The sequence below is a fragment of the Mandrillus leucophaeus genome, unplaced genomic scaffold (genome assembly GCF_000951045.1).
Source record: "Mandrillus leucophaeus isolate KB7577 unplaced genomic scaffold, Mleu.le_1.0 Scaffold74, whole genome shotgun sequence".
NCBI lineage: Eukaryota > Metazoa > Chordata > Mammalia > Primates > Cercopithecidae > Mandrillus > Mandrillus leucophaeus.
This window is the reverse complement of record NW_012108030.1, coordinates 2,812,145-2,824,903: the sequence shown is the minus strand read 5'-3', so window position 1 is coordinate 2,824,903 and position 12,759 is coordinate 2,812,145. Positions and strand designations below refer to the sequence as shown.

Here is a 12,759-nt window from a genome sequence, read left to right as displayed (position 1 = left end):
CCCCTCTACCTAACTGCATTAAATTTTTTTTTTTTCTAAGACAGGGTCTCACTCTGTCTCCCAGGCTGAAGTGCAGTGGTGGCAATCACAGCCCACAGCCTTGACCTCCCGGGTTCCAGTGGGCCTCCCACCTCAGCCTCCCTAATAGCTGGGATTACAGGTGTGTGCCACCACGCTGGCTTTTTTTTTTTTTTCCTGAGACAGAATCTCGCTCTGTCACCAGGCTGGAGTGCAGTGGCACGATCTCAGCTTATTGCAACCTCCGCCTCCCGGTTTCAAGTTATTCTCCTGCCTCAGCCTCCCAAGTAGCTGGGATTACAGGCACATGCCAGCACACCCAGCTAACTTTTGTATTTTTAGTAGAGACGGGGTTTCACCATGTTGGCCAGGATGGTCTCAATCTCTTGACCTCGAGATCCGCCCACCTCGGCCTCCCAAAGTGCTGGGATTACAGGCGTGTGCCACCGCACCCGGCCCAGGAGTTTCTTTTTAGTGTGATGAAAATGTTCTAAAATTGTGGTGATGGCTGCACAACTCTGTCAGTGTACTAAAGCCACTAAGTTGGACACTTTGATAAACGCATATGGATTATACAGTATCTCAATAAAGCCACTCAACCAACCAACCAGGGGGCGCTGGGAAGGGGTTGAGAGGCCACAGTGAGGCTGTGGAGGCAGACAGACATCAGGCTCAAAGCTGACTTTAGCCCGAGGGCAATGGCTTGGGCAGAGTTTCTAAGGGTAGGCCCATGCCCTCCTTGGGGTGGCCGGTAATGCTGGTTGAGAACAGGCTGGGGAAGAGCCTAGAGCTGAAACGCTCTGGTCGGTGGTGCAGGCACAGGACACCAAGGCCTGGAGAGGGACTGAGGCATGAGGGCTGAGGGACTCTGAGAGCAGCAGACAGGCGTGTGTGGCGGGGGAGGAACGGCGCACACCGCACACCTGTGCCCCCTCCGCAGCCCCTCCTCTTGTCAACATCAGCTTCCCCGCGGACAGCTGTTGGTGGGGGAAGGCGGGAAGGGCCCAGGCTGGGCTGTGGTGGAGACGGTTGCTATGGAGGTTTCTCTGGGAACCAGGTGAAGGCAGCCAGAGGATGGGGGCAGGGTGGCTTTCATTTTCAGAACTGGAACAAAATACAGAACTTTCCCGTCTCGGCGGCCATCTCCACACCCATATTTCGTGGCATTTCTCACTCTCTTAACTTTCCCCGGCAATGTGGTGAGGGGAAACTATCATGGTTCCCACTTATAAATGAGCAAACTGAAAAAGGTGAGAGGACTGAAATCACCTGCATCAAGTCCCATAGCCAGTAAGGGCTGGCCCAGGCGTCTGGCCCCACAGCTGAGCTCCTAACCACACCGAGCCTCGCTCCCCACTGCAGCCACCACCACCACCATCCCCTGACTCATCCAGTCCCCCTTCCCATTCTCCAGAGACTTTCTGGGCCACCTCCATGACCTTCCAGACCAGCCTGGGCTTCACTCTCAAATCCAATTCAGGATGATCCGCCCGCCCCAGCTGCAGATGAGGGCCTGAGGCTCCTGCAGGGAAGAGAGGGGCGTCCGCTGCTCACCAACCCCCATCCATTCCTGCTCTGTGGTAGGTCAGGAAGAGGGCAAAGGAGTCTGTATCAAACTGGGCGAAGGCCTGGCGCTCTGATGGCCACTGACCTCAAAACTCTCCATGGGGGGTACGCCCGTGCCCGTTGAGGGGGCACCTAGGGGGTACCGTGAGGCCTTCCCACTGTGGCTCCCCGCCTCCGCCTCTCTCGCTGCAGCTCCTACCATGACCATCCATCCTATGAGTGCTGGCTGGGCTCAAGCCCGGGTACTCTCCTCTGTGCCCTAGTGACCCTGTAGGAACCACACGTCCTGGGCCAACCGAATGCAGGAGCAGGCTCCTCTAGACGCAGCGGTGGCGGCTCAGCCTTCCATCTTGGCAGGATGAGCGCATTTGCTGCGAGAAAGCAGCCCCAACAGCAGGGCCCTGGTGCTCTCTTGCTGGACAAACTTTCCAGAACACCAACCCCAGGCCAGGCCACCACGACCACGAGGGACCGAGACAAGCCCACTCCTGAATCACGCCTCAACACAGACAACACCATGTCCAAACCACAGAAATGACCAAACACCTCCTGGCTCAGAGCTGCTGGCTGTTTCTCAACTAACCCCGGCACTGGCTCCCTTTGCTTCTCCGGGCTCTAGGTCAAATAGATCCACATGATGGGCTTGCCCCTGACAGTCCAACTCCTAAAGTTAGTCGAAACGCCTCCTTATTGAGGTGCCCTGCGGGTCCCTGTAGGGGACAGTCTTCCTGCGGCAATGAGTAATGTGCTCCTGCTGGCCTCTGGCTGGGGGCGTGGACGGCCGGCTAGGAAGAGAGTAAGACACTAGCCCCGCTTCCAGCAGGCATCCTGACCCTCAGGAAGGATTCTCTAGACCGCCTCCTCTGCTCCCAAGAAACACTGTCCTCCTCTACTTCACATGGGACAGGGCTGTGTTGGAACGAGGCCCTGCTCTGTCTCACTGCTTCTAAAGTCCAGCACAGAGGGGTCTAGCCCCAGTCCTCGGAGACTCTTAGAATGAGGGCTGGGTTTCCTTTTGCCCTCTGCTACGGGCAGAGGATGACAGCTGTGGGGAGGGGAAGTCACAGAGGGCCAGCGGCCTGAGTCCTGTCCACACTTGTGGTTTGCTGGGGTTTTCCAGGTTTTTCTGAATTACTTGCCTACCTTTAAAACTTGGATGTCACAGAAAAAAAAAATCTGGATTTCTAGCTTCTCCTGTGAAACCAGCAGCTCAGCACCAGCAGTGAGCGCTGCCAGTGTTGCTGCGGCCCCGGTGCCTTTCAGGGGCCCAGGAGCTTCTGGGGGCCACCCCTCCCTCTGGGCCTGACATGGGCCCGAGGTGGTCAGCAGTTCACCGGTCCAGGCCTCTTCCCGTCAACCCCCCGCCCCTCCACACTGCCCCGAGGTAGTTCTACGATTGTGCCCGTTTTACTGATGAGGTGATCACAGGTTGGGAGTGCAGTGTCTTGTCCGAGGCCACTAAGCGATAAGTGACAGCATCCTGGGCTCTAAGACACTGGTGTCAGCTGTTATCAGTTTGCTGTGTCCTTTTTTTTTGCGTAAGAGCTGTGACTGCTTCTACTGAAGGGACAAGAGTGGCGCAAGGGAGGGAAGGGGCTCTGGAGGACTGTGGGCCACGTGGCAGCCTGTGCTGTCTCCCAGCCCCCACGTCATCCTCTCCCCAACTGAGCTGGCCTTGGCCTACCTGTCCTTGTTTGCCAGGACGCCCACCTTCAACCCCGGCACCCCTGGCCTGCGTGACCCAGTTACCCTCCCTGGCTCCTCTCAGGGACCTCAGTATCACATTCGTTGGCCTCTGTGCTGAGCAACTCATTAGAAAATGTATTGATGCCTACAGAAATAGCAACACAGGGCGGGGGGTTGTGGGGAACGATTCTGGGAATGAGGAGGGCCCTGACTTTGCCCTCGAAGTGTTCGGGGGAGCAGTCACGTAGGCAGACATCTGTGCAAGGCGGATCTGAAAGCAGAAGCAGGCGTGGCGGGAACAGAGGAGAATCAGGCAGAGACCTGGGCTCCAGCAGGCGCTGGTTTCACCGACATCATCTCCACAGCGCTCCGGCACCGGACCCGAGCAGAAACTGTCGCTCACAGGGCACTTCCCGTATGCTAGGCCCCACTCTAGGTATTTTACGCACATTTACACATTTAATCCTCAAAACCACTGGCTGCAATGGACCATCTCATCCCCATTTTACGGAGGGGAAACTGAGTCACAGAGAGGCTGCCACTTGCTGAGGGTCACAGAACTGGTGGAGTTGGGGTGTGAACCCAGCAGGGTGGCGCCAGGGCCCATGCTCTGACCCACATTGCAGAAGGCAGCCGAGGCTCAGGCAGATGAGGGCCCTGTCTGCACTCCAGTCTACAACTGAGTGCTGGGCTCAGGACCAGAACCCAGGTCTGTCTGATGCAAAACTCGGAGCCTTTTCCATCATGCCAGGGCCACCCTGATTGGGAAAGCACTGAGGGGTTGCGGCAATAGCAGGGTGATGGCATGGTGCAGGCGGGAATCAATAGTGTTTGGCAGTCGTGAGCAGCAGCAGGCCTGAGGTGAGGGTCGGGGCTTGGAGGCCTCCCAGAGGCTACACCATGGGCCCTGGGGCCCTGGAAACTGTGCAGCATGGTGGAGGCTGAGGTCCCATCTAACTGGCAGCGTGATTTTCACAACCTCCCTTACCTCTCGGGACCTCAGTCTTGTCTCCCGCTAACAAGCCTCTGTGACCTGAGGGCCCTTCTTGGCACCGAGTCCCAGATTCTCAGGGTCCTACACCGGTGGCTGATCTCCCTCCCTCTCCATGCCCCCCCTACTCATGCTGGGCTGGAGTTCTCCCTTATCCAAGGCTCTGCTAACCAGGAGCGGTTGCCAGGTGTGCTGGGGTCCCCAGAGAATCCCCCAACTCCCCCTCCCCATCAAACAGCCAGGGCTGATGCAATCTGCCTGCAACCACCGCCTCACTCCCCAAGCCTGGCCCCTCCGCACCGAAAAAGAGTCCCCAGCAGCCCCACCCTTGCTTGAAGCCGCAGCTCAGGAGTTGAAGGGGAGCTCCAGGCTGGGGGAGGCCAGGACATGAGTCCTGAAGGAGCCATAAGCCTGGGTCAGCAACGTGCACATGGGGGGACTCAGGGTTCGAAGGTCTAGGGAGGAGGGGCGCAGGCAACCACTGATGACCCACTGTGAACTAGAACAGGCTGGGAGGGGCTGGAGAGTTCAGGGTGCCAACTGGCACCCACTCAGCCTGAGTCCAGCTGCTTAGTCTGGCTGGGCTGAAGTGGGTGGGACCCAATAGCTAGAGAGAGACAGCAAAAGGGTTGAGATGGGGGCGGGGGTGGGGAGGGGAAGCAGAGTCCCTGCCCAGGCACCTCTGCAGCCAGCATAAACTGCACGTAGCCAGCAATGCAATTCTCCTACTGACCAAGTTATTAAAAATTACCCAGGCTGGGCCATGCGCGGTGGCTCACGCCTGTAATCCCAGCACTTTGGGAGGCCGAGGCGGGCAAATCATCTGAGGTCAGGAGTTTGAGACCAGCTTGACCAACATGGAGAAACCCCGTCTCTACTAAAAATACAAAATTAGCCATGTGTGGTGATGCATGCCTGTAATCCTAGCTACTCGGGAGGCTGAGGCAGGAAAATCTCTTGAACCCAGGAGGCAGAGGTTGCGGTGAGCCAAGATGGCACCATTGCACTCCAGCCTGGGCAACAAGAGTGAAACTCTGTCTCAAAAAACCAAAAAAACCCTAAAAAAAAAAACCCACAACAAAACAAAAACAAAAAATCCCAGGCACAGTGGCTCAGGCTTGTAATCCTAACACTTTGGAAGAGTGAGGCAGGAGGATCGCTTGAGCTCAGGAACCAGGAATTCAAGACCAGCCTGGGCAACAGAGTGAGACCCTGCCCCCATCTCTACTTAAAAAAATAAAAATAAAGTATCCTACCTGGCCAACCTCTCAATATCCTGCAATACCAGTCTAAGTATGAGACAAAACCAAATGGAAGCACATTCCATAAAATACCCAACCAGCATTTTTCCAAACGGTCAGGGTCACGAAGGACAAGGAAAGTCTAAAGCCAGTCACAAGCCAGAGAAGGCTGCGGAGCCGTGATGCCTAAATATGACGTGGCATCCTGAAGGCATCCAGAAGGAGCAGAAAGGACATTAGGGAACAACTACCAAAATCAGAATCAAGTGTGGTCAGCGTCAAGAATGGCATCTGGTCAATGGTAACATACTGATGTTGCCTTGGTTGTGACAAATGCAGCAAAGTAATGTAAGATGTTAATGGGAAAAACCAAGTGAGGGGCATACAGAAATTCTCCCTGTTATCTTTGCAACTTTTCTGTCGAGTCAATCTAAAATTATTCCAAAATAAAAAATTTTATTTAGGCTGGGCGCAGTGGCTCATGCCTGTAATCCCAGCACTTTGGGAGGCTGAGGCGGGCAGATCACGAGGTCAGAAGTTTAAGACCGGCCTGACCAACATGGGGAAACCCCGTCTCTACAAAAAATACAAAAATTAGCCGGACGTGGTGGTGGGCACCTGTAGTCCCAGCTACTTGGAAGCCTGAGGCAGGAGAATGGCTTGAACCTGGGAGGCGGTGGTTGCAGTGAGCTGAGATGGTGCCAGTGCACTCCAGCCTGGGCAACAAAGCGAGACTCTGTCTCAAAACAAACAAACAAACAAAACCTCAAAAAAACCAGGTAGGTCTTGCTTAAGGCCGGGTGTGGTGGCTCACGCCTGTAAATCCCAGCACTTTGGGAGGCCAAGGAAGGGGAGGGGGTCACCTGAAGTCAGGAGTTCAAGACCAGCTTGGCCAAACTGGCAAAACCCCGTCTCTACTAAAAATACAAAAATTAGCCGGGCGGGGTGACGGGCGCCTGTAATCCCAGCTACTCGGGAGGCTAAAGCAGGAGAATTGCTTGAATCCAGAAAGCGGAGGTTGTAATGAGCCGAGATCATACCACTGTACTCCAGCCTGAGTGACAGAGCAAGACTCTGTCTCAAAACCAAACCAAACCAAACCCAGTTCCCAAGTACAATCTAGAAGGTCTTCTTAGGAGAAGATTCTGCCGGTGGGGGGCTGGGGTAGGGCACGTCTCTGCGTCCTTACCACTGGCAGTCTGTCCAACAGTCTGCCCTTAATTCCATCTGCTTTTGCTCAAAAACCTATACTGAGAAGTGGAAGGAAGTTGGACTTACTGCACAGCAATGGAATGAGAACACATCCACCTTAATTATAGCAGTAACAATAACCACTTTTATGCAGCACCTACTGTGTCCCAGGCACTAGTCTAACTGCTCGACGTGGATTAACTCATTTAATCAGCCCTATGAGGTAAGCAGGTTTTTTTTTTTTTTTTGAGACAGGGTCTCACTCTGTCACCCAGGCTGGAGTGTGGTGGCACAATCTCCGCTTACTGCAACCTCCGCCCCACCCCAGGGTTCAAGTGATCCTCCTGCCTTAGCCTCACAAGTAGCTGGGACCACAGGCACAAACCACCACACCCAGCTATTTTTTTGTATTTTCGGTAGAGACGGGGTTTCACCATGTTGCCCAGGCTGGTCTTGAACTCCTGAGCTCAAGCAATCTGCCCACTTCAGCCTCCCAGGGTGGTGGGATTACAGGCGTAAGCCACCGTGCCTGGCCCAGAGGCAGGTACTCTTAACACCACCTTGTACCACAGGGGAAACCGAGACACCGGGAAGGGAAATGGCTAGGGTCACACAGCTAATAAGAGGGGTGCAGTCAGGTTTTGAACTCATAAATCTGGCTCCAGAGTCTATGCCAAGGATGTATAAAATTTGGCTTCCTGGGGCTACATCGCAAGAACTGTCTTAGGCCACACATAAAATAACACTAATGATAGTTGATGAGCTCAAAAGAAAAAAAAAAAACACTCGCAAAAAATTTGTATGGTTTAGGAAAGTTTACGAATTTGTATTAGGCTGCATTCAAAGCTATTCTGGGCCACATGTGGGCCCACGGATGGGACAAGCTCAGTTTACGCTCTTAGCTGCCTAAATATGACGTGGCATCCTGAAGGCATCCAGAAGGAGCAGAAAGGACATTAGGGAACAACTGTATACTGTCTCAGTGATAATACAACCCCTACAGGCTCAAGGAAATATAGGGCAGCTGCTCAAAAGCTGGCAAAGTGGACAATAAGTGCTCTAAGGGAAGGTGGTCAGATCCCAAGAAGGGCTTCCTGCCCGCAACAAGGGAGGAGAAAGAAGCTTGTGTAAAACGCTCAATACCAGGATTTCTCCACCTTCTCTGGACCTTGATTCAGTCTCCTAACTGCCACAGAAGGGATGAAGGTTGAACTCCAGCTGGGATGTCCCGACGTGGATGGGACAAGGTGGGTTTCTGCAAGAGAGAAAAGACCGACATCCACCTCGGCTGGTGGAGGGCCCTGTGCATGAGAAGGGGCAAGATGGCTACCCTCTGACTAAAGGGAAACGGAAATCTTCCATTTTTGGCAGGGTTGGGAGATAGTTCCTATCCCGTGGAATCTAAAGACTGTTTGAAAGGAAGCCAAGGGCAAGGGATGGAGAAAAGGACGCAGCTGGGGCCTCGATGTCTGAATCCCTGTCAGGGGATGGGGCCTGGGCACCCATTATTTGGAAAGGAAGATGAGGATGGCCGGAAACAGACACTTCAGAGGAATGAGGGAGACAGAAGAACGACAGCAAGAGTTAGACAGTCCAACGTCTGCGGCTCTTGCAAGGGGGAAGGAAGAAGTGAGACTGGGCCCCAATAAAATATGTTGAGGCCGGGCGCGGTGGCTCACGCCTGTAAGCCCAGCACTTTGGGAGGCCGAGGCGGGCCGATCACGAAGTCAGGAGATCGAGACCATCCTGCCTAACAAGGTGAAACCCCGTCTCTACTAAAAATACAAAAAACTAGCCGGGCGTGGTGGCGGGCGCCTGTAATCCTAGCTACTCGGGAGGCTGAGGCAGGAGAATGGTGTGAACTCGGCGGAGTTTGCAGTGAGCTGAGATCGCGCCACTGCACTCCAGCCTGGGCGACAGAGACCGAGAGACTTCATCTCACACACACACACACACAAAAATTGAACAGGAACGTATGAGTTGAACTCTGTGCATAAGGCTTGCCAGACACCGTCTTGAGTTTCATAAACCCACCAGGAGAGCTGATTTTTCTTATTTTACGGATAGGGAAATGAAACAAGAGAACTTAAGCTATTTGCCCGAGGCCATCCTGGTAGGTCTGTGTTTGGGAGAGTGCTGTGACTCACGCTGGACTCTAACCCACGAGGGTTTCTCGGGGTCAGCAGTTGGGGGATGAAAACATGAAAAGTGTGGCTGGCAGGAAATTCTGCAAGCAGGGAAAGGGAAACAGAAATTAAATGGTGCAGGTCTCCGGGAAGAGAATGAGGCTGGATCCACAAAATCACAGGAGGAAGCAGGCCCAGACCTCACAGGCAGAAAAAGAAACCAGAGTTTAGGAGGAAACCAGACCCCGGAGCTACGAGGAGAGGGCTGGATCCCCGGCTCAAAAGGGAGGAGGGGCCTGGACCCTAGGACTGGGAAGGAAGAGGTCGGATCCCCTGATCCCCAGGAGGAGGGGACCGGGCTGCCACCCAGTTGGGGCCCCGCGAGGGCGGGGCGCGGAAGGATCCGGGCGGGCCATGCTGCGCCACCTGGAATATATCTGTCCCCAGTCCCCGGGGCCGCCTCATTCCCCGTCCTCAGATCACGGTCTCTTCTAACTACAGCGTTCTCCGCCTCCGCCTGCGTAGCCCCGGCCATGGCTCTGTAGCCTGGACCCCTTTGTGCCCCCAGCCCGTCACCGCGCTCACCACGCCTGCGCTCTCCGCTCCCACCTTCTTTCTTCAGCCGAGGCCGCCGCCGCCTCTCCTTGCTGCAGCCATGGAGTGAGTAACCGCTTACCTCTCCCTCTCCAACCGCCTTTCCCGCCCTTTCGCAGCTCGTGGCCCTCTTTAGGGAGTCCTGGGGGGAGGGGAGCTGCGAGCGGGGAATCACGGTCGCGCAGGCGCAGAAGAGGTACGCTGGGGCGAAGGCGCGCGGCTGCGCATGCGCACTGGGCCCGGAGCCGGGTGCGAGAGTTCTAGAGACTCGATGTTTGTCAGCCGGCGTGTGGCTGCGCCTGCGCACTCCAAAGAAGGGTGTGGTCTTTTTCTAAACGATTCTGTGCGTGCTTGGTTGTTCCTGCGCAGTAGCCTACCAGTGCCCCGTAATGAATGAGCGGCGGCCCCTGAGTGTCCGCACATGCGCACTGATTCCCAAGAAGGCGGAGGTGTAAAGCAATTGGACAGCTCGGCTGACGTAGCATGCGCTTTGGCCCTCAGCGCAAAGCCGCGTGTGGACGGCTGGCGTTCGGGTGGCCGTTCTCTGCCTGCCCCCTCTACCCTCCTCCACCCTCCCTGCTCCACGTTGCTCTGGCTCACAGCCCAACTTCCTTCCTTTTAAACCAGGCGCCTGCTGAGGCGGGGACTGACTTAGATTGACAGGGGAGAAGGCGGGGCTTAGAGGCAGCCTTCTAAGTGGGTGGGGCTAGAACCACTGTCGTCACGATGGGTGGGATTTCGTGAGCCCATTGTGAGAAGGGGCGGGGCTAAGGCAACCTTTAGTTGAGGGGTGGGGCTTCGATGGGACAAAGAGGCGGGGCCTCTGGGGAATCGGAGGGGGGCGGGGCTAAATAAACAATGAGGGGCGGGGCTTGGAGGGGCAGTGGCAAAGCGAGGAGTGGGATTTGAGTGGATAACATTGCTGAAGGGCTGGGGCCTGGGGCAGTTCCCCTGGGCACTGGTTTGGGATGGAAGCTAGGAAGGCAGTGGGGCCAAAAGGAAATATTTTAGGGCGAGGGGCGTGGCTGGAAGAAAATGTCCCTGGAATTGAGTTTTTCCATGAAGCGGAATATTCTGAGGTGGATGGGAGGGGCCTAAGGTAATTCCCCTGGGAGACCCTTAGGTTTCTGTATTGGGGGAAAGGGTGGGGCATCGGTCCTACCTTAGGACCTAAAGAAATTCCCTTGGGAGTGGGTGGGGCTCAGATTTGGGTAAAGAAAGGGCAAATTTAGAATTCGGAGAGGCTGAGGCTTAGTTATAAACTGTGGTTGGAAGGGGGAAGGAGGAGCCCCGTGGACGTGCCTGGGGGTGTGGCTTGGCTTCCCCATGATTTTTGCCGGTGGATGAGGCTTTCCTGACCCCACGACCCCACCCACTCTTGTCTCACACGTGTAGGTCTTCCACTTTCGCCTTGGTGCCTGTCTTCGTCCAGCTGAGCATCCTCCAGAGCCTCGTCCCAGCTGCTGGTGCAGCCGCTCCTGTTGCCATCAGTGCCCTGCACCTGTGCTACAGCCATGTCACTCCTGGCCACCCTGGGGCTGGAGCTGGACAGGACCCTGCTCCCAGCTAGCGGGCTGGGATGGCTCGTAGACTATGGGAAACTCCCCCCTGCCCCTGCCCCCGTGGCTCCCTATGAGGTCCTTGGGGGAGCCCTGGAGGGCGGGCTTCCAGTGGGGGGAGAGCCCCTGGCAGGTAAGGGCAGGTGGAAGGTGGAGCAGGGGAGTGGAGGGCAGGGGAAGATGGGGGAGGAAGAACTCATCCATGTATTCATTAAATGTTGAGTGCCTACAATGTGCCAGGCACTGTTTTAGGTGCTGAGGATACAGCTGGGAACAAGAAGAACATGGTCTGTGCCCTCCAGCAGCTCACACTGTGGAGAGTAGACCAGAGGCAAATTAAATGAGAGTGTATTGGAATAAGTCAGAAACACCTAGCAGCTGAGCTACAAAATGACAAAGGGGACCTAATTCAGAGTGGGTAGCCAGAAGACCTGCAAGTAGGTAACATGTTGACGGAGGCATAAAGGATGGGAAGGAAGCCAGGCATGGTGGCCTGTAATCCCAGCACTGTGGGAGGCTGAGGAGGGAGAATTGCTTTAGTCCAGGAGTTCAGGACCTGGGCAACATAGCAAGACCTCATATCTATAGGGAAAAAAAAAAAAAAAAAAATTAGCCAGGCATGGTGGAGCATGCCTGTAGTCCCAGCTACTTAGGAGCCTGAGGTGGGAGGATCGCTTGAGCCTGGGAGGCCTAGGCTGCAGTGAGCCAAGATGATGCCACTGCACTGCAGCCTGGGCAACAGAGTGAAACCTTATCCCTTAAAATAAAAAAAATTAGAAAAGGAAAGGAAAGGAATGAGCCAGGAAAACATCCAAGGGAAGAGCATTTTAGTTGGAGGGAACTGCATATGCAGAAGCCCTCAGGAGGCAGGAATCATTTTATTCATTACTGTATCCCAAATGCTTGGCACATCGTGGGTTTTCAGTAATTAATGCGTAAAGATGAAACAAGGTGTATGTATGTGTGTAATGTGATCTAGTTTGCCTTTTAAGAACAGAGTAAATACAGACACCACAGATACAGAGTACTCAGTAAAGGAGATGTTGGAATGGTTGAAGAAATGCTTAATTGACTGTTGGTTGAGTCACTGGTTGGTTGGCTGGTTCTGTCTTTTTTTAATATCTTTTTTTATTTTTTAATTTTTTTTTCCCCTGGACCCTCTTATAGGTTAAGACTGATTCTCTCATTGGCTAATTTGTTGGTTTTTGGTCAACTGGTTCATTGGTTGATTAATGGGTTGATTGATTGGTTGACTGGTTTATTTGGTTGGTTGGCTGATTCCTTGGTTGATTGGTTGACGGGTTGGTTGGTTGGTTGATTCGTCGGTTGGTTGGTTGGTTGAGTGGTTTGTTAGTTGGTTGATTGCTTGGTTGACTGCGTGGTTAGATGGTTGATGGTTGGTTGGTTGACTGGTTTATTGGTTTCTTCACTGGTTTATTGGTTTGTTGACTGGTTTGATGATTCACTGGTTAGTTGTTTTACTGAATGAATGGAACAGATGCGCCTGAATGAGATGTGAGTGAGCACCCAACTAGGCAGAAGACCAGCAACTCAGGAGATTTTGTGTCCCTCCCCACTTTCATCCCAGGTGATGGCTTCTCTGACTGGATGACCGAGCGAGTTGATTTCACAGCTCTCCTCCCTCTGGAGCCCCCTTTCCCCCCAGGCACCCTCCCCCAACCTTCCCCAACCCCACCCGACCTGGAAGCGATGGCCGCCCTCCTCAAGAAGGAGCTGGAACAGATGGAAGACTTCTTCCTAGATGCCCCGCTCCTCTCGCCACCCTC

At 54.4% G+C, this 12,759-nt stretch overlaps 2 protein-coding genes across 9 annotated transcripts in view; one reads left to right on the top strand and one right to left on the bottom strand.

Annotated features, from left to right (window-relative positions):
• Positions 1-10,124, bottom strand: part of NUP62 (nucleoporin 62kDa) — a 25,592-nt gene extending 15,468 nt beyond the window's left edge. For 3 of the 8 annotated variants that reach the window (XM_011965998.1, XM_011965997.1, XM_011965994.1), the window contains exon 1: positions 9,405-10,124. The gene's annotated coding sequence lies outside the window, so the exon portion shown is untranslated. Of the gene's footprint in view, positions 1-7,850; positions 7,949-9,404 lie in introns of all 8 variants that reach the window. The other 5 variants (XM_011965999.1, XM_011965996.1, XM_011966000.1 and 2 more) reach the window with 4 other exon arrangements.
• ATF5 (activating transcription factor 5) overlaps positions 9,101-12,759 on the top strand; it is an 8,003-nt gene continuing 4,344 nt past the window's right edge. The window contains exons 1-3 of the mRNA XM_011966065.1: positions 9,101-9,479; positions 10,809-11,105; positions 12,561-12,757. Of these exons, the coding sequence (XP_011821455.1) occupies positions 10,928-11,105; positions 12,561-12,757 (375 nt within the window). The 5' untranslated portion in view covers positions 9,101-9,479; positions 10,809-10,927. The remainder of the gene's footprint in view (positions 9,480-10,808; positions 11,106-12,560; positions 12,758-12,759) is intronic.